The sequence below is a fragment of the Takifugu flavidus genome, chromosome 10, assembly GCF_003711565.1.
Source record: "Takifugu flavidus isolate HTHZ2018 chromosome 10, ASM371156v2, whole genome shotgun sequence".
Classification (NCBI taxonomy): Eukaryota; Metazoa; Chordata; class Actinopteri; order Tetraodontiformes; family Tetraodontidae; genus Takifugu; species Takifugu flavidus.
The window spans coordinates 3,356,275-3,378,703 of NC_079529.1; the positions used below are offsets into that span (position 1 = coordinate 3,356,275).

The 22,429-nt window shown below is 42.8% G+C and overlaps 2 protein-coding genes and 1 long non-coding RNA gene across 4 annotated transcripts; 1 reads left to right on the forward strand and 2 right to left on the reverse strand.

Annotated features, from left to right (window-relative positions):
* The first annotated feature begins 436 nt into the window (after nt 1-436).
* Nucleotides 437-10,463, forward strand: tax1bp1b (Tax1 (human T-cell leukemia virus type I) binding protein 1b). Of its 2 annotated transcripts, none has more exons than XM_057045022.1 (18): nt 437-577; nt 1,742-1,932; nt 3,366-3,468; nt 3,571-3,761; nt 3,850-4,008; nt 4,767-4,915; nt 5,226-5,316; nt 5,754-5,939; nt 6,155-6,406; nt 6,638-6,808; nt 7,071-7,143; nt 7,230-7,348; nt 7,482-7,607; nt 8,128-8,214; nt 8,714-8,915; nt 9,002-9,165; nt 9,241-9,326; nt 9,563-10,463. In XM_057045022.1, the coding sequence occupies exons 2-18, from the start codon at nt 1,759-1,761 to the stop codon at nt 9,759-9,761; spliced, it is 2,532 nt and encodes an 843-aa protein (XP_056901002.1). In that variant the 5' UTR covers nt 437-577; nt 1,742-1,758; the 3' UTR covers nt 9,762-10,463. The 2 variants fall into 2 exon arrangements, with proteins under 2 accessions (XP_056901002.1, XP_056901003.1); XM_057045023.1 differs by having other exon boundaries at nt 8,813-8,915.
* Nucleotides 10,464-10,501: 38 nt separating this feature from the next.
* jazf1b (JAZF zinc finger 1b) lies at nt 10,502-18,531 on the reverse strand. The gene is made up of 5 exons (XM_057045024.1): nt 18,293-18,531; nt 14,106-14,178; nt 13,481-13,677; nt 12,656-12,825; nt 10,502-12,238 (listed from the first exon to the last, which is right to left on the reverse strand). Exons 1-5 carry the CDS (start codon nt 18,405-18,407, stop codon nt 12,062-12,064), a joined length of 732 nt encoding a protein of 243 aa, XP_056901004.1. The 5' UTR covers nt 18,408-18,531; the 3' UTR covers nt 10,502-12,061.
* Nucleotides 18,532-18,834: 303 nt separating this feature from the next.
* On the reverse strand, nt 18,835-22,343 carry LOC130532629 (uncharacterized). Its single transcript, XR_008952381.1, has 2 exons — nt 21,157-22,343; nt 18,835-20,480 (listed from the first exon to the last, which is right to left on the reverse strand). It is a non-coding gene; the product is annotated as an uncharacterized LOC130532629 (long non-coding RNA).
* Between the last annotated feature and the right edge of the window lie 86 nt (nt 22,344-22,429).

The following is a 22,429-nucleotide window of genomic DNA, read 5'->3' on the forward strand; positions in this document are numbered from 1 at the left end:
CATATCACAGTGGGTGTTATTGGTAAATAAGACAAGATAAACACTCCTACAGTAAAATCGAGTAAAATAGAGAAAACCAAAAGACCGGGGTGGTCATATGTGGTGCCATATTAACTTAGAATAAGAAAGAAAAAAAAACTATACTAATCCCTAATCACCTGTTGCGGCTGTGGCAATGTTTAGATATTAATGCATAGCATATATTCAAGAGTGTAAAATTTGGAAGTGGAATTACATGATTTATTTAACAAAATAGTCTTTTCCTCACCACTCAACTGGGTTTAGAGACAGAAAACCATAAATGCCAAAAACAAATAGTGGGACTATAATGTTTGGATTAGAATGATATACACATTCTTGCATGAATTATCACTGGAATTAAATTGAACTTAATAACGACCTTGGTTTTATTCTTTATGAAAGAAGAACGTTGATGAGCGTCTTATGGGTTTTCCCAGGTTTGCCCTCTTCCGGAAATGACGTGATGTTGTTGTTATTCCAGGAAGCGAAGTGAACTGCGTCAACTGTGCTTTTATCATACTTTTGGTTTTCACCTACTGTTCAACATGGCCATTCGGTATGTTTAAGGCTTCATTCTACAGTTAGAAAGAGTAAATGTTCTTTTTTTAAATACTGTCAATGTTTACGTCGTCTGTTCTAAAGATCGGCGACGTTGTTGTTAGCTGTTCGGCTAATTTCGTCCTCTAGTTCTTATGTAGTGAGCTGCACTTTTTTTTCGCGACGTTAACTTATATATATATATTCATCTTGTCGATGGTAAACTTGGGCTGTGTATCTAACCAGTCGTACTAAATATTTGAATATCGTACATGTCTCCCAAGAACGAGCCTTTTTTTGAGAGGTACTCTTTTTGAAGTAGCGTTAGCTAGCTGCAAAGCTAGTCAGATATGATTAGTATGATCAAATTAGGCCTTACTCTGCCTTGTAACCTGATATAAGCGTTTATTAATCTGTGCCAGGTTTGCTAAATGTAGTTATTACATGTGATTGCAAACCTCGGTCGTTGTTAGATGACAAACTTTGTCGATTATACGGAGTAAATGTATTTGTGGTCAGGGGCCTGGGGTAATTGCGTCGCTCAAAATCATGAGCTGAGGCCCTTGTGGGAAAATCTAACGTGGAACAATTAATCAAGCGGCCGATGTTCGACAAAACCTCGATATTGTGCGACAATACGATGGTTAAAACACATATTTAAAAACAGGGTTTCAATTCTGTGTATTATTTATTTCCTCAGCAAGTCAGATCTCAACATATGACAAAATTTTTTTAAAAAAAGTTTACTGATGGTTTCGGAATTAACAAGAGTCTCTTTTATTAAATATGTGTAAAGACCCTTTAACAAGCTTGACACGTCACAGTCATTAGCCAGACTTGGGACTTTCCTCTGTTGACTTAAGTGTATTGTGTAGGTGGTTTATTCATAGTGAAATATTGTATTAAAATACACCAATAATCACATCAACTAAAGGGAAACTTTGTCTAATTGTTTACACAGATCATGCAGAGAATAGGTGTTTTATACACTTATTGTGTATTATAAATGCCTTTTTAATCGATTTTTAATAGAATGTAAACCATAAGTTCCTGTTCACAAACTGTGTACTTCTAGAACCTGTTAATCACAGCAGTTTTTATATATGTCACATGTCTTTCCCTTGTGTTATGTTTCTGGTAATAATGTTATCTCCCTATCTTTGCTAACCTATCAACTGTGCAGACACTGCTGAGTAATTTATGGCACTGTTCCTGGACGGGACTTTACAAAACGATATGGACACATCAAACTTTGCCCACGTCATCTTTCAAAATGTGGGGAAGAGTTACCTGCCACATGCAGCCCTGGAATGTCATTACACTTTGACACAGTTCATCAGGCCACATCCAAAAGATTGGGTTGGCATATTCAAGGTAAATAGCCAGCTTTTTACCTTTGAATGAATGAAAATAAATTACATATGATGAAGGAACAGAAGTTCTGCTTGTATTGTGTTGGATGCATTCTGATAATATTGTAAGATACATCTAAGGCAATGTGTAACAAATTGTTGGGAAAATATTTTTCTGTCTTCTCAGCAATAACTTGTGCTGTAAAGTATTTTTTTCTTGTTTGTTTTATGAAACACAAAGTATAAAGAAGCTCCCAGGATACTTCCTGCTTTGAGTTGCTAGGATTAACCTTGGGGTTATTTTCAGTCTGAACATTTTTTTTAGCACTGTCTTCAATGTTTATTCATTATATTTTGTAATAAATAGGGCAAATCTGCAAATGTATTTGTACTGCATGCGTATGTGTTTTCATTATACAGTCATCTACAGGTGTTCAGAATTGCTGCAAAAATATAAGCAGCCCCCCAAAAAATCCTTGTTTGGTCCTGCTTTCAATTTCTGGACCGGTGTTGACAGTTGTTGCTTTACTCACAGCCCATTTTAGTGGTGGCTTCCTCTGCGTGTGCAGCAGACAGGTCTGTTTTTGAAAAGAGTCTCTCTGAGGTTTCACCCACCAGTACCACCACCATCTTTGCTCCTTTTAATGTGTAGTCTGGAAAGGGCAGACCTTCAGTAATGACAGTCACTAACTAGGTGCATGTCTTAATTGCTTCCTGTTCTTTACTACTGGCAGCTGGAGCTGCACTACCAACAATTGGGAACTTTAGGAACAGCAGGACCTTCTGTCCCTTTACTTTGATAACAATTATGCAAAAAAACCCCAGATGGTAATGTAAAAAAAAATCAGTTTTTATCTTAAAGTAGTGGTATGGTATTTTTAATATTTGTGTATCTCTATTAATTGTGTATGTTTATGATTTGCATCGTGTAATTGAGTGATTTACTGAGCTCGTGTCGATGCCTGCACGCTCGCTGAGCGTGCCCGTCGAGAGCCACCTAGCCTGACGTGACTCTGATTTAGTGTGACAGCTTTATGGCACGAGCCCGAAGTTGTGGATGTATTTTCTGTAATCCCCCCCCTCATCAGCCATCCGTTAACAACACATAAAATACATGTAATTACATTTTGGTTTTCATTTTCAAGTCGCCTATGTATAAAATTTTCACCTATTTCTCTCTTCCTGTTAAAAGTGAGTTGTAGCTTTGTGTCCACAGTCCTGACAGGGGCCAGGCTGTGGTGGCCAGGAGCGCTGAAAACAAGAGATCAGTAGTCTTGTTCCGAAAAGTCCCCCTCTTCTTCCCACTTATCCCAAACCTCATGAGGCCACATTTAGATAATCCTTATTTTGGATATTCTGGATTTTGGAAAGTGTTTTTAATTAGGCTCCATTGCATTTGTCTTTAACAGATGTGGTGAGAACCTCTGAATAAATGCTTTCTTTATGTCTAAACAGGTTGGCTGGAGCACAGCAAGGGACTATTACACATTCTTGTGGTCACCTCTCCCTGAGAACTATGTGGAAGGAACAGGAGTCCACAGAACAGTGGTCTTTCAGGGTAAGATCGTACAAAAGTCTTCATATTACTGGCACCTTTTAGTAAATAAGATTGTTTTGCTTCTTGGCTTTGCTGTGCTGACTGTATTTTATCCTTATCCAGGTTATTATGTGCCCAACGATGATGGTGAATTCTACCAGTTCTGTTATGTGACCCACAAAGGGGAGATTCGTGGGGCCAGTACACCGTTTCAGTTTCGGGCCAACAGTCCGTCAGCGGATGAACTTCTGACAGTGGAGGATGAATGCAACTCTGACATCCTGGTTGTCACAACCAAGGCCGGTTTCCTGGAGGTAGGCATGTTGGAAGTAACAATATTTAGTGTTTGTACCTGTTTTTAGTGCAACGAGTTTTTAAACAATGCTGAATTTTGATATGCAGCAAAAGGTGGAAGAAACTCAAAGAGAGAAAGAAGAGCTGGTCAAAAAGGTGGCTCTCCTGGAGCAGGAAAAGGAGCAGCTAGAAGCTGAAAAGGAGAACCTTAAGAAGGAGTGTGAGGAGGAGAAGGAGACATGTGCCCAGCTCAGAAGAGAGAATCAAGTAAGCTGGGGGGAAAAAAATCAAACCTCAGTCCAGACTGGAAGAAGAGCCCCGTTTTGTCACTTTTATACAAATCTATTGTAACCTGGAATATTTTTTTCCTGTTTGTTTTTGAAGAGAAATGTTTTCAGTAAAATCAGTCATATTTGACAAGTCTCTCAGCTCCCCCTAGCGAACAGCTGCAAAACTGCAGGAACCAATTCGTGATCCTCCAAGAGTAAATCATAATCTGACTGACTGACCGTCTCTATTTTCAGAGTTGAAATTCAGAATTTTATAGCAAAACATTATGTCTTAAAAGCAGTGCCAGCAATAATTCATATAGCTCTCTATTTACCATAAATCTACAGGCTTTAAAATGAAATCGTGATTACAGATTTTGTGGCTGTTAATTTTATGGATATACTTTTATTGTTTTTTTTATGTGGTGTGAATATAAAGTTTAAGGTTTTCTGCCTATATACAATCTATAAAAATAATTTATTTAATATAAGCCTTTCAACTTTGGAATGACCTACTTAAAGATTTAAATGCCTGTATAAAATCTTTTTTTTTTCCATTTAGACCACATGAGTGTTTTAGAGGGATAAAACATGTAATTATTTTTCATATTAGGTTTGCCTTTTTAACTTTATTTTTGTTGTAGTAAAGTCATTTTCTTATTTGATAGTGAATTATAAAACAGACTACTGACTGACTGACTGCTACCATTTTCTATTTTGTTACACTGTACAATGTCATTTTTTACTATCTCCCAGGAGGTGCAGAGCTCTTCCCAGGCCCTGCAAGAAGAAAAAGAGGAAGTAAAGAGAAGACTGGAGGAGGCCAACGCCAGAGTTGTTCAGCTGGAAGAAGATCTGATCGGAGTAACTCAGAAGGGCCTTCAAAAAGAAACTGAGTTGGACAAGTAGGTTCACTCCAGAGATGGTGTTGCACCGCTACTGAGTTGCTGTTATTGTTTACAGAATTCTATTTCGTTGATATGTTGTTGGATTCCAGCATTAATATTGGTGGGGTTTTTTTTATAGATGAGTACAATTTGATATCAACCTCCAAGATTTGTTATTATACTTCTAAAGGTGTACATTAAAATCAATCACATCTGATTTTATTGCTACATTTTGAGGAAATAAATCCTATATCATGAAGTGATCCATATTTATATAAAACCTTTTCATTTACCATGAAGGTGTAACAAGATTTTTCTTTTCATTTAGCCTTAAGGATCGTTTGAAGAAGTTCACAGTAGAGAAGGAAGCTCTTGAGTCTCAACTCAAAAATGAAAAAGACGAGAAGGAGCTTTACAAGGTATTACGATCAAAATGTTGGCAGATCGAAATGTTTAGTTGCTTTCTTTTTTTGTGTTTTTTATACTCTTTTACAAACCGGAGCTCCTGTTTTAAACCGGCACCACTTGACAGAACAGGCCATACCATTTCTGTTTTCCTCTGGTTTCTTCAGTCTTTCTCTCACTTTGTTGTGGTTGGTACTACAGAGGAACTACTGCACTGTCGCCATGGAAATAGAGCCTGAAACCCATACCTCATTTAAGTTGTACATCACACTCAGGGTCCTTCAGAAGAAAAATTTTATGGGTCTGTCTCATTCCGTGTTTTGTAATTGAGGTCATGCAACATTTATTTTAATGGTCATAACACTCTGTTTGGTACCTGATTGGTGTGTTAGAAATGTGAAGAAAGCCAGAAAGTGTATGTTTTCTAACTTTTTGTGTGTTTGTGTGCCAGATTCATCTGAAAAACAGGGAACTGGAAAATACTAAGCTGAGTGCGGAGCTACAGATGCTGAAATCTGTGGACGTGAACAAGGAAAACACCATTGCCCAGTTTAAAGAGGAGGTGGGGCGACTGCAGGCGTGCCTCACTGAGAAGGACAAACAGTACCGGGAGATCCTGGCCAAAGTCTCGCCCCTGGTATAACTATTTCATTTCTTAGGCTGTTTGAAGTTGATGATTAATCACATACTTTAGTATTGAATAATGATGAAAAAATCTAATTAATTGTAAATGTTTTTGATGGATACAGAGATGAGGAAAAAGTAAATGATCATTCGAAAATGTATTACATTTAATCGAGATTAAATCATCCACCATCATACCCTCGCTGTAAAACCTTTTGCCTTCGGCAGGCCGACGTCAAGGTCCTTAAAGAGCAGCTGAGACAGAAGGAAGAACAGCTCCAGGCCAACCAGCAGCAGTTGTCTTTATTAGCTGCTGAGCTGAGGGACACCTCAAGCACCCGCGATCGCACCATGTCCGAGCTTTACCACATGAAGCTGGAGGCAGACGCCCTCCGCCAGGCCAAGGCTGAAGCTCAGGCTCAGTCTACCCAGCTGAAGACCCTCATAGAGCAGATGAAGGCAGAGGCAAAGCAAGAGGCTGTAAGAAGGCTTGCTAAACTACCACAAAACATTTGATTTAAATTACATACGCTGAGTACATGATATATAGAAATCAGCTCAATAATTTTACCTAGCTTCATTCTAGAAAACTAAGATTGTAAAAAGGATTAAAGATGCTATTCATATTTCTACCTGTCTATATTATAGATCTTTGCATGTGAGCTATTATTATGGTTGGTTTCTGGACCGTTTTTTCATGCCTTTCAGCAGGCCAAAGCTGCAGAAGAAGAAACTGCAGACCCAGCTGTGGTTGCAGAGCTGCAGAGAGAGGTGGAGGACCTGAAGCTGCGTCTCCACATGGCAGCAGAGCACTACAAGGAGAAATACAAGGAATGCCAGCGACTTCAAAAACAAGTTCTAAGACTCTCAGAACAACAAGGGGTATGTCCCACAGGGCAAGACATTGCATTTTGTGCTTATTCCCAACAGGCAAGAGAACAGAAATGTAATTATGTTTCTGTGTCTGATGTCTCGAAATGGCCTCTGAAGGTTAAAAAGTGGTCTTGGTCATCTCTTGTATTAAATTTAGCAGTTATTTAACTAATATACGTTTTTATAATGAAGTATACCACAATGAAATGTAGAAAATACCTGGACATCTTGGCGTCACGCTGTTTATTTAACATAGCACTTCTGTCTGTAGGATGTGAAGAGAACTTCAGCCCAGGAAGCTCTGAACATCCCTGCAACACTCAGTCCAGACACATCAGTCCCAGGTAATTCTGATCTAGCTGCTGTAGATTGAGCCACAAAATCCAATTTACGGAGAGCTTTATTTTTGCTTTTTGCTTTGCCTCCAAAGGAAGTCCAGGTTCTGCTGATCCCATGCTGGAAGTCATCATTCAGGAGAAGCTTAAAGGCATCAGCAGAGAAGCGTCCGACAGGAATGACAAGTACCGGAAATGCAAACAGTTGCTAATGGTAAAGCTTCCCGTGTGCATCCCTTATGTTGGTCATTTGTGCTTAAACTGTTTTTGTTTATAAGCCCAGGTCATCAGAAGGTCATATTTGCTCTTTAAACCAAAGAAATCCAATAATCCTGTCCCTCCTTTAGGAGGAGAAGGATCGTAGCTGCATGTACGCTGATGAGTTGGCTAAGTTGGAGTTGAAATTTAAAGAACAGCTGAAGACCAATGAAAACCTTAAACTCCAGCTGGCAGCAGAGGAAGACCGCTACAAGGTCAGTTCAGCAGACTGCTCATTCACTCACAGTCGCGCCGTTTCTTTCCAAGCGGCTCAGCCGTAGAACAATTACTGCATTTTTTCCTCTGCAGACTATGGCCGCTTTAGCTCAGGAATGGAGCCTTTGATGGTCTCTCTCATTGAAAGTAGTCACTCTGACAGTGTTATTTACGAGCAGATCCATCCGTCAGACGACATTTTACTGCTGTTTATGTCAGACTTTGGAAACAAGCTCAACTCAGCTTAGTGGAGTCTTCTCCGGTTGCCTGACTAATGCTGTGCTTGGCTCTGTTCGGCCAGATATTTGCTAAGTGTCTGCAAGGAATTCAAACAGGTTCTTTATCTCCGATGTATATTTTACGTAAATCAGTCTTCTGCTTAGGGGAGACTTTATGGCTCCGATCAGTCGACTTCAGGCATTCGTCCTGAGCGACATGGTTATAATCAGGAGCTTCTTAGATGTTTGAAAATGTCTTTCCGTGGATGTTTAAATTTCAGTTTATTTTTTATTACCTCAGAGCCAGGTAGCTGAAAGAGGACGGGAGCTCAAAGAAGTGAAGGACACGCTCGCCCTTGTTTGTAAAGAGAAGGAAAAACTACAAGAGGTTCGTGACTTTAACTGACTTCACTGCAGAAAATCCACCAAATGCACCAGTCATTTCCAATCACACTTCTCTCTATCTGCTCTGTATTCAATATGCCTTTGATGGAGGGAGAGCAGTAAATTCCCTCTTTTTTTCCATTCCATTTCTATGGACCACAGTAAGGTCTCCTTGGCCTGAAATCTCACTTTGAGGTTATGACATCAGAACTCAGCACAGCAAAATGACCCAATTTGAGGTTTTAGCAGTAAATTAAAGTGGCGCCTACAACATCAGTGACACACAGATGCCAGTTTCTTTTTTAATGAAGGCACTAATTAAACTGTTGGTATTAGTGACAGCAAGGGCCACAGCTCTGGGGCTGCTGTCTGATCTGATGATGCATATCGTCTCTTCAGAGGATAAGAAATGGATAAAACTACCTGTGCAGCTAGATTCTTAGAAAATGGCTTGTTACTTCAGTGGCTTTTTATGCCAATTAATGATGCTATTTCCTTCACAGGAACTCCAAAAGGTCAACGGAGGAAGAAAGGGCGATCAGGGGGGCAGCCAGAAAACCAGTTTGGAGAGTAACCAGCCCAGTGTGCCTTTATTCCTGCAGTACCCTGTCCCATACACACAAGATGCCCCCACCCCTTTGCTGGTCGCTCAGAGCCCCAGCAAGCTGCAGTTTGGGAACCCCTACTCCATTTCAGACCCAAAAGGCCAGTCTTATTTCAGAAAATCTCAGCATACATTTGGTTGAAAATGCTCATTTTAACAGTGTTGTCTCAAAACCATCCTCCTCCAGATGATGAAGATGAGGAATTCTCAGATAACCAACTGCTTAGACTACCCCCCGTGGGTCCACCCTCCTGGGACAGCAACGTGGTCTGCATCCAACCCACGCGCAACCCCAGCCGCCCAGAAGGCCACGAGGAGCCAGAGGAGAAGCAAAACAACAACAACAACAACGTGAGGCTCACGGGTGGAGACAGGCATCCTGTTGTTAAGCACCTGATTGACTTTTTTTCTACACTTCTATCATAGGATAATCCCAACAAAGAGCCCCCGGCAGCAGAGACCCGCAGCACCTTTGTCAACGATGGTCAGACTGCCTTCTGCTTTGATCCCAGGTAACGGAGAGCCTCGTTAATGGCGTGCAGGTCTGCTGCCGCCCGTGTGTATCGTAGCATGTGTGAAGTGTTTGTTCTGCTGCACACTCCTTTCAGTTGGCAGTCGTCAAGGAGGGGGGCCACCCACGACGCGTCAGACAGATGCTCTTTATTAGTGTGCGCTTAACGTGCGCTGACGTGACTTCACTGCTCACCGTCTGTGATTCTATCCCCCCCCCCCTCCCCTGTTTCTGCAGCATGGACATGAAGCGCTGCCCGCTCTGCGAGGTCATCTTCCCGCCCAACTACGATCAGAACAAGTTCGAGGAGCACGTGGAGAGCCACTGGAAGATCTGCCCCATGTGTAGCGAGCAGTTTCCCCTGGACTGCGACCAGAAGGTGTTCGAGGCTCACGTGCTCACTCACTTCGAAGGCCACCAGCTCAACTTTGACTAGAGGAGTGCGCGCCCACTTCCGGTCAGCGGTGAAACCAATGTCTGCGCGCTCTTCTCTGCATGTATTGCCGTAAGGATCTGCTCTGTAGGACTTTACCCACTTCCGCTTTGGTACTTTAAAACAAGAGTGATTTAACATTTTGACAGTTTAGCTCTGCACATGGCAGAGCTTCTGAATTGGTTTGCCAATCCAAATGTTACGTTGTAGGAGGCAGATTTCCATTCTTTTGGATTTGAGGATAAGACTGTTTTTGATCTTACTAACTTTACATTGATTTGGGCTCTGGCAGATCCATAAGCCTGCAGGATTTAACGAATCAGGGAGGGATGAAAATGAAATGTTTACCAAACATGCATTTCAAACAGGTTCCAGCTTAAAGCATCACTGTAGGTTTCATTGGCTCATTTTGTATAGAAAGCAGCCGTAGCTCTCTATATGCAGTCAGGGAGAAGTCTTCAGTGATTGCAGACATGATTACACTGTGTATCATCGCCTATTTTAGGATATTAAAGCCAATGTTGTGAGAGCTTCGACGCTTTGTGTACGTTAGACTCGTGTGATTTTAGGTTTCCTTTCTTTTGGTTTTAAATGTTTTAAAAGTCATCAGTTAATCGGTGCACAGTGAGCTCATGTCGCCTCCTTTCACTCTTCTCTCAGAGTTTCGTGTATTTAAGATGAACTAATAAAGTTGGCTTTAAACGGCGCAGTCTCGGGGGAGTCGATGACACAGGAGTCTTCAGGCACACACACCACAGGAACTTTAATTCTAAACATAACCAACACATGTTTACATGAAGTAGCTCTTAAAGAATTACAGTACATCACACTCTGTTTCTCAAACACAACCTGTTTTTTTTTATTACACAATACAGGTTTAACTCCTGAAATATATGAAAATATAATTTAATGCACTTGACACACAATACATTCACTACATACTATCCTCCCCCATACTGGCAGTATAACACTGTCCAAACTCTTAATTGGACCATAATTAATTCAACACTAACATCCATGCAGTGAAAATGAATGCTTGATTTGATGGCATTATGATCTGAGATTTATTCTTTTCTCTTGGCACATAGAAACGGCCTCTGTGTGTTTCCACTTTTAGTCTAACAGTATGCTGAGCAAGCCGAGTATAAAGGGACGAACCACCCCGAAATCTGACATGAGGATCTATGAGGTGCTAAATCTGTCAGTGTCTCCTGTTTGGGGGATCTGCTCAGTTTTAGATGATAAAGCCTGTAGAGATTCTATCTATGAGGAAATTAAATGCTCAAACCAGAAGCAAAGCCAGACAAGAACCTAAGGCGAATGAGGAATGTTAATATCTTCTTCTTTGTCTTCCAAAACTGCCAAATTCCAACCCTTAAAGAAACTTTATTGTATTTGGGATTTAGGGGTGGACAGTCCCGTTGATACGGGCACCCGATGACAGGGGCGGATCCTGGAGTCATAATTCAAGGCAACTGCCATCACAGTAATCTCTCAGCAGTGGAAACATTGCAGGCTCGCCGTGCATCTCTCCTGGTTTATACATCGGCAATTAGATACTGGCAAAAATACTCATCTCTTAGCAACTTGTTACAAAAAAGTGCTTGAATCCCTCGTTATAAAATAAGGAGGAAACGGCTTTACGAAAGTGACCAGAAACATTAGTAACAATGGCACAGGAGATTCTGAGGACCCCACCCTTGGATGTGTGTCCTGTCTGAACACTGGTAGTGGCGGGGGCTGAAATGCTTGTAAACGTCACCTGAGATCATCCTTTGGCACTCACACACACAAAGAAATAATTGAAATATTGCAGATACGAAAAAAGTCCAGCAAATGATTATCAACATGAGCAAAATGCACTATTTTTTCAGCACTATTTTAGCACCCACACATTCACTTTTTTTTTTTAACTTGTTTGTCGCATTTTTAAGCATCACTGAAAAAGAGGCGAGTTAACAATCCTCAGACTTCACACATTGTACATGCTGGCGTGTGTGTGTGTGTGTGTTTGTGTGTCGGTTTAACCTTATAGTTGATAATGTCTTTTTCAGTATGTCACCATACAAGAAACAACAGGAAATGAATAAAAAAAAAAAAAGATAGCTTAAGTGTGCAAAATACAAAAAGGTGAACTACACTACACAAAGAATTGGTACTCTAAATAAAAATTAAGGATTAATAATAATACATTTATAACATGCAAAAATAGTAACGATATAAAGTGGGAGATGTAGAAGGCGAAGAGGAGGAGCGGCGACAGCTGTGGTCCGACTGTGGCCTGCTGGGTACTCGTGACGCCTCTACTGTTGCATCTTGCGGATGATGTCAGTGGAGACGGGTGGGTGGAAGTTGATGGTGTGGTGGCGGAGACCCTGAGATGTTTTGTAGCTCTTCCCGCACCGGCACTTGAAAGGTTTGCGCACTCTTATCTGGGTTCGGTGGCCGTTCTTGGCGTGATACTTGATCCCATTTACATTCTGTAATCGAAGCATAAAGAGGCGACGGTTACCGACTGTCTCGGTCTGGACTTGAACGGGGGCCCAGACCTGCCAACGCTCCCTCAGACCAAGCCGTCGCCCGTAACCTCCTCATTCACGTCAGCGAAGCAGTTTTCTCAAGCTGCACATAATTTATCCAACCACAAACACCAGATGTGACTGGAAAATCTAGTTAAACCCACCTCAGAGCAGTGCACTAAAGGCATGCCTTTATATTACATGCTGCGCTGCACAACAACTGGATAACTCTTAAACATCACACATTTCAGACTTTCAGCAGTGAAAATATCTGATTTATGTCCTACTTGGGCTCCCTGGGTGTGGTCGAACCGTTTCACACGCGGTTAAATCCACGGTGCATGTTCTGAGGAGAGGCGGGGTGGCGTGAAAACCTACCTTGTACCTCTTTTTACAACCCGGCACGGGACAAGCGAACGGCTTCTCGTCTCCTCCGTTCATGCACATCGAACTGAGGATGGACTCGGAGCTGATGGCGCTCTCCGTGGTCCACGACTCGTCGCTGTCGGACTCCTCGAAGTCCACATCCTCCTCGTCGCACTCGCTACCTGTGAGAGGGTGAAACGCAGTCTCAGACGAGCCGTTGGACAAACGGGCCTCAGCTTTATGGGCTCGCTGCGGCCGATCATTATGGCCTTCAGGCCAATCGGTGTGAATCATTCTAACTCAGCCTGCTCTTTGGGGCAGCGTTCCCATAATCTCTACTTCATGTGTCACAGTGGAGGTTTCGGGGAAGGGTTGAAATATGCCAACAGTGGGAAAGAATGCATCCGCTTTATGGAGGTCAGCGAGCTGCGACTGTTTTGCTGATTAATTAAGGATGTTGTGCCAGAGGCGAGCTACAGAAAAACCCACAAGACCTAAAACCCAAGACGGAACATGAAATGCTGCATATTTCGCTCAGTCCGTGCATGGGAAACCATTCCTTGAAAAATAAATAACGACTTCCTGCAATATAACGTGCTTACTGACAAGTAGGTGGAAGCTGCACTTTGCTCCCTATATACCAGCTCAAAGATTAAAAATGCATTTACATTAACATAAATCAATCAAAGTCAGAACCAGGTTTGATGCTTAAAGTTAATTTTTATCCATTAAAGCCTTGATAATGCAGAAATAAATCAGCACACCGATTTAAAGCATGGAGTTTACATCAACCACCAGTAAACGCTTGACAAAAGAGTGTCGAGGGTGGTTTTCTACCTGTTGGTGTGCTGCTGCGAAAGGAAGAGGAAGGTGTGATGGGTGGCGTGACCGGAGGGGTGAGGTTTCCAGTGCTGTGGCGAGGCGGCGTGGGAACGCTGCTGCGACACAGGCCGCCTGTCAGAGGCAGCGACAGCTTGGGCTGCACCTTCTTCTTCACGGCCTCGTGCTCTCGCCGCGCGGCGTCCGTCACGAACCTGGAATTATGGGACAATAAACCAGCTGTTTTTTGTCCTATCTGCAACCGTGTGGACGGCTGGAGAAACCATCGCCTCCAAAAACAACTCGAGAGTTTCAGCCGCGAGGAAAAAGTTTAGGTTGGGCTGCAAACTCTTTGGTAAATGTCACTATAAAAATAGACATCGCTGAAATAAAAGTGGAATTAGCAAATTAAGCGTAACCACATCAAGATGTGTTTGTGGGGGCAGGCAGACAGCGGCAGGCCCTCCTGTACACTGGCTTGTGGCCCCCACTGTTCAGGCACCATATTAGAGCGACTGGGATGATCTTGGTGCAATAAAAACCCAGCAACCGAACACTGAAACAACCCACCCGTGACCGTTTGAAAATGCCGGTTGAAACCCACAGGGGGTTTCTTTTGCCTCATTTATCACATTCGTTTTACCTGTTGATGTAACTGAGGGCGACGTAGGTGGGCTGCTGCTGCTCCTGCTTTTCCAGAAGACGAGGGTCTGTGTCTAAGGAGACGAAGAAGACAGTAAGACTTTAGGGTGGCCAGGATTTCATATCGCATCCTCCTGCTAACACATTTCCCTCAGATTTAACAGTGATCCCTCCCTGGCTTCCTACCTGTAACCTGTTGCCTGGTAGCACCACTGGGGATAAACATATCTAGATCACTACAGTAGCTGGCCGGTCCTTATCCCTCTACCAGGGGTACCGGAGAGTAACATTTAAGATAAGAAGTAGTGGATAAACACAGATAAGTAAAACATACGCCACCATTTTTAGTGTTTTGGGGTCATTTTCCTCCACCATGCTGCAATTTTCATTCATTTACAGGCTCACACATGTTTTCCTGCTAAAAGCTGGCATCATCAAAATGAGTTCCAACATGCATATTAACACCATTTAGAATATAGGGGGGGGCAGTACATCTGAAGTGCTTTCTTTGAGTACGTGGGCTGCCAACAATCCGTTTGCTCAGACCTGACCGCAGCTGACACACACTGAGCGTTCCCATGCTGCGCTCCTTGCTCAACAATGGCCAATCTCCTCATCCTGATGTGAAGCTGGCCTGACTTCAAACGCTCGCTCCCTACCTCCGTCAATGTGGGAGAGGAGCGCTGCCCTATAAAAGAGAAGTGTCTGCCACTCACCAGCTGAGTCTTCCTGCCCCCCTCTGAAAGGCCGCTGCCCACACTTCATCCTCCATTTTGCCGTTTAAACTTAACGTAAGCCTGCCTTCAAACCTCTCTAATAGGCCTCGAGGAGTAGAACGAGCAGAATGAGTCGGCCCCCACACACTGTAAATCACACAGCTCAGGTGGAGGCTGGCCTGCAGTGTCCAGTTCCCCTGCAGCCTCTGCTTTTCTTTCATGGCCACCAGCAGTCGGGGTCTGGGCAGAAGGCGCCTCAAATAAAGATGGGAACCCCTGTAATCAGCCTACACAGGTGGTCCACCCCGGTGGCCGACTGTTTCCATCACTATGGGGGGAAAAAAGGGGCCTTTATGGTTCCAGAGGCAAACAGTTCTGACAGGCAACACTGGTTTACATGGTCCAAAAGGATGTTCTTTGAAAACTGAAACAAAAATAAGCAGAACACAAAACTGGGCAAAACAAGGTGGCAAACAGGGGTGTTTTTATTCCCAGCCTTCATTCTAAAAACAAAAAACTCCTCCTTTCATAATAGTTTCAAGTGTTTTAGATTTCTTCTGGTGTCGGTGTGTATGGGAGCATTCACCAGCTGACTCAGAAGTCGCAGTGTTTTGGTGGCTAAAAAACCCCAAACCATGATGCAATTGTGCGTTCTCATTAGGCCAACAGGAAACCCAGAGACGATCACACAACAAACCTTCCTTAGGCAACAGAGGAAATGACGCCTGGTGCCCTTAACGACCTCCATGACCTCCACACACACACGCACACAGGTCCCCCTCTCATTTAAACCAGCGTCTGGCTTCCTCAGTCGCCCTCATGGCCAAAGGCAGCGCGGGGCGGAGCTGAGTGGCGAGCGTTACGGTGACATCTTTATGGCGGCTCCGAGCAGCGGGGGGACGTTACCAGGAGTGGTGGCACAGGTAATTCATTATGATGTGACCTCTGAGGAGGAAATGAAACGGAGTGGAGCTCCATGTGCAAGCTGCCTTTGTAGGTTAGTGACAGAAGCACGGGGAGGATAAAAAGCTCAGTCACACAAGCAGAAGCCCAAATATATGAACACAGACAAGAGTTACACAACCAGGCACAGCAGGACATAAACAAACATGGCTGCCTTAAAAGTGTTATTACAAAGCATGTAGAGTCAATGACGTAATAACACATTATTGAAATATGAGTTTTCATTCAATTTTGGGGGAAAATGATGACGTACCGATGGTGCATTCTCTGGTTTACCGAGCAGAAGAGACACCACGCAGGAAAGGAGCGCTGGTGTCGGGGGATGGGGGGAAATGTAATTAGGCCCACCAGGTGCACAGATCAGGGAACCAGTTACCGCTTCACAAATTTATTACTTCCACACTGAGGGGGCGGGGGTCCACACCGGAGCTAAATGAGCTTCTTATTAAGGGAGCAATGCCAGCAAACAGGCCCCTTTTGACCAGGCCTGGACTCTTCTGTGGCCCCCGCTGAAGCTTTACACTCACAACATCAACGTTTCAGCAGCTTCGCGTGCGTGTGTGTGTGTGTGTGTTTGGATGTGGCACCAGACCACTGCTGAGGTCCCACCACCGCACATCATGTCGTGGATGTCGTGTCCCAAAGTTCCCGGCGTGGCAGAGCTCGTTTTCGTTCGCTACGTTTGTGTGATATTTGTTTTAGCACATCTGGATGTTGACGCAAAGGAGAAAAGGACAAATAATGACAAGATTAGTACGCTGAGCTTTTAACTAAATGACTCGATTGTCAGATATGCGTGGTTTAAATTGATAACTTTCATTGTTAAATTAAGAGAGGACTTTTATTCAATGGACTATTTCGGTGTGTAGTTTTCTCAGTAAAGCAGTAGCAGGGTAGCGCCACCTTATGTTCACGGAGCAGAGCTGCAGGAGCCAATTATGAAAGAGAATGTGTTTTGGGCAGCAGGCCTCCAGATGAGGAGGAAGACAGGCCAACTCCAGCACTCTCTGTCTGTAATTACGCTTCACAGGCACTTGGCGCAGCAAGCACGTTTTTGCACTTCTTGGAGTGGGCAAAGTCCGGCACAAAGGAAGGGGGCAGGGGTTTTTCCCCACTCTGAGCCAGCTAATTGCCTCATTATTCCCCAATAAGTCATCAGGAGGCCTTTTTTTTCAGAGACTAACACCTTGGACACATGCGTGGCACACAGTCAGCCAGCAGAGGATATTAAAGGCAGTCAAGCAACAAACAAGAACAACAGAGACAGCTGCACCTTGTCAGCTTCAATAAGAGCAGCTGAAATATGACATTGGTGACCAGATGTAAGGACTTCCTAGTCAGACCTTCATTTATTTTCAGAGTTTTTGTTCTTTTTACTGCATGCACCTAATACTTATGTTAAGGAAGCAAACCACAATGAAACCGAATCAAAAATAACGTGTAAAGTGGAAACATAGGAAGAAATTCAGCTCGATAGCCTCATTCTTCGTCGACGCACGCGACAGGATAGAGTTCTCCATTTGACCTACATTACTGAAAATGCACATTGACACAGATGTTTCTGAAACACAAGAATTACACACTGTTGCTCTCTGATTTAGGAGGCAGGTGGCGTGCAGTCTGCAAGGCAACATTCGGAGTGTGCAGGAATGAGTGTTTGGTGCAGGTGAGGAGTTATTAATGCACACATTTGATTTGGTGTCATTAAATATTATGAAGTTAATCAATCTATCTATCATCTATCTTCAATGGATAAATAAAAACAGCTCAATAAATCAGACACTCTTAGTGTGAAACAATAAAACGGAGTCAAATCAGTCGGTAATACCCATCTGGATGTATTTGTCACTATGGGTGAAATGTTTAAGCTTTGTGTCGTATTCTTTAAAAAGGATTAGTTATAAATTTGAAAGAAACCCCCCTCGCTGAAGGTGGTGTCCTCGTCATCTTAGTTAAGACATGGTTACAACACTACCTCCATGCATCATTCATCACTTATAGACGCCTGAGTTCAGGTCAAACGTGGCTGCTGCGAACAAAAACTTGTTGCTTCTTAAAGTGATAACGCGTCTTTTTAAAAAGATAAAAAAGAGAGAGAGGTCTGGAGAAAGACTGTCGACTCATTTGTGAAGTGTCGCATTTGTGCAGCTCAATAATGGAGGCGTTCTCGCTGCTTCCTGCCCGCTGCAACTTAACTTACGACGCTTTCGGGGCGGCTACGTGCACGGGCCTCGCGCTTAATGCGCTGCAATCAATTCGCTCCAAAAGAACCAAATGAAATGAGCTTTTAGTCAGTATGTTTGGAGACTCAATTACATGGACTGATAACTGTACCGAACAAGGAAATGTAGTCTCTAGCGACGGCAAACATCAAAAGCCACCACACCTAGCAACAGGGTTGTCAAGACGCAGGAAGTAACTAGCTCGCTAACTTAGCCACTCCTGATAGCTCCGCTACGGCTAGCAGCGGCGCTCGTGCCGGGGGAGTGGTGGGGGGGGGGGAGCTTACCGATGTGGATATCCTCAATGTGTGCGATGAGCTCGCTCAGCGACTCGAAGTGGAGCCCGCAGCCCCCGAACCTGCAGGCGTTAGAAAAAAAAGAAGCAGCGGCGATTCCTGTCATGGTCGCGGCTGCATTTGAAATGAGGCAGCAGCGGGGATCTGCGGGGAAACAGCAGGCGAGCAGCGGTGGAACAGCTGGAGCGCTGCGATGACAAGTTCCCGGCTCGTGAGTGAGCTCCGCCGGAACATACGTCATTTGGCTTTCAGAATAAAAGCATGACGAGCGCGTAGAAAGAGGATGGAAATAAACACGATTTAGCTGTTTACACCATCAGTCAGAATCAATGTAAGGACTGTAGAGCTGCAATAAACGTACAAAACCTAAATATTTAGCTCTCAAAAATTTGTAGCAATCTCCAGAAGGGTGTTTCCTGGTTGGGACCTATATTTTAAAGCATGTTTTCCAAGTTTGCACAGTTTTTAATATGTTACAAGACTATATATTTTTTTGCCCAGAATAGCTGCTTCTACAATGTAATATGGTCCTCTGGTTTATATTCCTTTTAATAATGCCTTTGGCAGAAATAACATCTTTGGGTTAATACATCGATTTTCACTTACATGCCATTTAAAACCGGAGTTATGCACATTTGGACTGTGCAAGCTGACCAGTGAAAGTGTGATTAGTCTGTTATTAATTTCATACAATCATGATAGGGACTAAATATTAGTAATATATAACAACAGCAGCAAGACTTCAAACTTCAACAAGTAGTTAAATACGTCTAATGGCCACAGGGTGGCAGTATAGTTCTGTGTCTAAACATCAATTCTACTCTGATTTTTGTGAGCTAAAACAATTTAAACTTGTTTTCTGGTCACATTAAAACATGTGATGTAAACAAATTATAATCAATTAAATATATGCACACTATTTAGCATACACATGCACTTTTAAACATGTACACAGTTGTCATGTCCATGTATTGGCTAGAAATCTGTTTTTGGAACTTTTAAATTCTAATCCACAATCTTTATGATGGTGGTGGGGGTCATGACTAACATCCATGCACGTTTGTGCACACTGTGAGGTTCTTGCCCCTGAATCAGACACTATCCTCTGGGAAAGCTGCGGGCTCTCAGGTGCCTTTATTTATTGATGCTTGTGTTTGATGAGCATCATTATTGCCAGTCATTATCTTCAGTTTGTTACAACCCATAAATATAGATGAGGTAATGGATGCACTTGTGGTTTGCGCTACTATAGAGGTGCTTCATAGGTAATGGAGTTACAAATGCTGGAAAAATCACATTTTATAGTTGCCGGTAAATAACATTGCTGTGTTGTCTTGTCAACTAAAACCTCAGAAGGTCTCAGGGGCAAGAATAAACTCTCCTCGTGTGTATTGTTCTGAGTCCTCTGGGTTCCAAAGTTTGTCAGGAAAGCAAAATATGTAGAAGGCTAGTCAGTAAATTCTCAAAGATGATAGATGGAGCTGGTCCCCAGGCTCCTCCTGCTTCTAATGGATGCGTTCAGAGCAGACAACTGACTGCGATTGTGAAAAGAAGAATCTTTGGCTTGGGTTCAATAGATAATCAAAACAAGTAAATGCAAACGCAGGCAGAAATTTACAAAGCCCAAAACTCCCCTGAAAAGGTCACGTTGTTGAAGTTTTGATAATCCTTCTATTTGAAAAATTATGATTAGGGTTTTCTTTAGCTTTATTAAGGGTTTGAAGGTCTTATTACAGGACAGAATAACCAATGAGTATCGTTCTGGTAATATAACAACTCCAAACAACTCTTGTTCCAAATATATTTAAACAAAATTAAATCAATACTTATATATGACACGCTTCTGTCAGAGTAAAAACAGGAAATATTATAAAATGGAATTTTGCATAAAGGCCCTGCATACAGCTAGATGATGGATGTGTTCATGTCACCCGAAGGTTGTGCTCCCAGTAGAGTTAAAGGACCTTTATGCTGTTAAATCCAGCCACCCCAAAGGCAGCATCATTCAGCAGGCACCTAATGTCAGTATTACAGGGTTGAGTGCTTGGGAGTGTTGGTGTCACTGGGGTTATCTACAGGGAACCTCCCAGCACATATGTTTTGTTGAACTAGTCTTCCAGTTAAGCCGAGTTGTTTGTCGTCCAACCTCTCCTGCAGCGCTGCTTTTCAAATCAGCGGCCTCGGGAACACAGAAACATCAAGTTAAAACAATCTACACTCTTATTTTGAAGTTGAGCCCGAAATGTGTCTTCTGTCTTCTTTATAGAGGAAACTCTGAACAAACACATGAAGAAACATCAACGCTAACGTGCATTTCGCTCCTCGCTGCCAGATCAATGTCAGTAACATCATGCACCATTTCCTGATATTTCCTCAGTCAAAAATGACATTTCTCAAAAAAAAGTCAAAGGAATTCAGCATGCTATAAAATGAAGTTTATTTTAAGGTGTAGCAGATTATAGAATTGTGAAACTTAGATCTGTTTACATATGAACAGTTCAGGATATGCAGTCTAAGGGCCATCTTTACTCCACCTTAGCTTGAATGCTAACAATATTCTGAGGTAAACCATTCGTGTGCATTGTGACCTCTTTTGGAAATGGTGAGAAGTTTTAAATGACACTGAATCCAGCATTTGTCTGTAAGCAGGACTGTGGAGACACGTGGTGACTGTTTTTTCTAGGAATGTGGTGGGTGTGTAAAGATTTTTGTTACTAAAATCAAGACAGCAAACACTTCACTAAAACCATTCAGAATCTGACATTTCATGAAATATCTCAGAGACCTTCAGCCTTGTTGATAATCTGCTCATGCACGAATTAACATATTTAATGTGTGTTTGATATTTCACTCACAAATTGAAAAGAACCTTTTTTTTTCAGCAGCTCCTTCAACTCTGGCACCTGCTGCAGGGAAGCGTCCTAACCGGAGTTAATCTTCCCAAGGTGATCTTACTCAAAAGCACAAAGGCATAATAATAAAAGGTTTAGTATAATATAGATCAAATCCGCTTTAGTGTGGGTCACTGACCCAAACTGTATCGGCTCTTTCCGTCCTTAATAGTCTTCTCCTCTGGGAGCATAATGTTTGGATTGGTTGGGAAATATATTGGCAATAAAGAGACAAAAGGATGTCATAAATGTTGATTAAAGCTCTGGTTAAAAGACAGAGGCGGAGAAGCCCTGAGTTATGGGGGCTTTTCAGACTGCGTTATTGTTTCAGTGACAGAGCTCTTAGTGCATCCTGTGGAGTGGCCGCCGGCCAGTGGTAAACATTTCTCAACGTGTGAAGAGTCATTAATCCCTGGAGCCGAGGTTGGCTTCGCTATCTGTGTCTGTGGCACAAGAAAATCACAGCCGCTTGGCACCGGCGGGTCGCAGCTGGTCAGAGCCCCAACACAAATACTGGGCACTTTAAAACTGTTTAAATCTCTCCTGGTCTGCAGCAGGCACATATTTCAGTCTAGAACCACTATTGAATGTTCAGTTCATGTGCAGGAGAAGCTGTGAGTGATGCACGGAAGGACACGTTATGGCTCTTTTTGCTCTGCAGGGAAAGACAAGATGCTAATTTATTGCTAATTTAGTGTGACGTCTGTATGGACTGTAAGTATAATTTTGAGTTTCTCTATTTCACATTTATATTTTAGAGACATGGTTTGTGCTTAAACCTATTGATTCGGTGTGACTTATTTTGGGGGGATAACAGAAGCAAAGTATTACCTTTTATAGACAAACTCAAACATCAAGAATCAGATTAAAACCAAGTGCAGTATCTACAGAACTGTGGATGCTAATATATTCATTTACGTGCGTAGGATAAAAATTTCAAATCTTTATGTTTAATATTTGACTATAGCACAGAATGACAGGATGTCACTGTTATATATGTCCGCTTCTCAGTGAGCTCTGGGTACTTTTTACAGCGATGATATGTTGACGATAATCCCGGTTGGCTTCATTTTTACCTGTTATTGTGGTCAGGTTGTGATGTGACGCTACAGTGTGCGTGAGGTGCGGCAGCTTTGCGGGGTCGAGTCCCATCCCCGACTCAACCCCAGCACGTCGATGACCCCGCCGGCCTCATTTGCATGCTTGATTGGTTCCGACCTGAGTCCCAACTTTGCGC

What these genes read in the sequence shown, in the direction of transcription:
- tax1bp1b (XM_057045022.1), top strand. Translation starts at nt 1,759, where the DNA reads ATGGCACTGTTCCTGGACGGGACTTTACAAAACGATATGGACACATCA. An exon ending in AGCTCAGAAGAGAGAATCAA is followed by an intron (nt 4,009 to 4,766) that starts GTAAGCTGGGGG and finishes ACTATCTCCCAG; the next exon opens with GAGGTGCAGAGCTCTTCCCA. An exon ending in TGGCCAAAGTCTCGCCCCTG is followed by an intron (nt 5,940 to 6,154) that starts GTATAACTATTT and finishes TGCCTTCGGCAG; the next exon opens with GCCGACGTCAAGGTCCTTAA.
- jazf1b (XM_057045024.1), bottom strand. Translation starts at nt 18,407, where the DNA reads ATGACAGGAATCGCCGCTGCTTCTTTTTTTTCTAACGCCTGCAGGTTC. An exon ending in CATTGAGGATATCCACATCG is followed by an intron (nt 14,179 to 18,292) that starts GTAAGCTCCCCC and finishes TCGTCTCCTTAG; the next exon opens with ACACAGACCCTCGTCTTCTG. An exon ending in GTTGTAAAAAGAGGTACAAG is followed by an intron (nt 12,239 to 12,655) that starts GTAGGTTTTCAC and finishes CTTCGATTACAG; the next exon opens with AATGTAAATGGGATCAAGTA.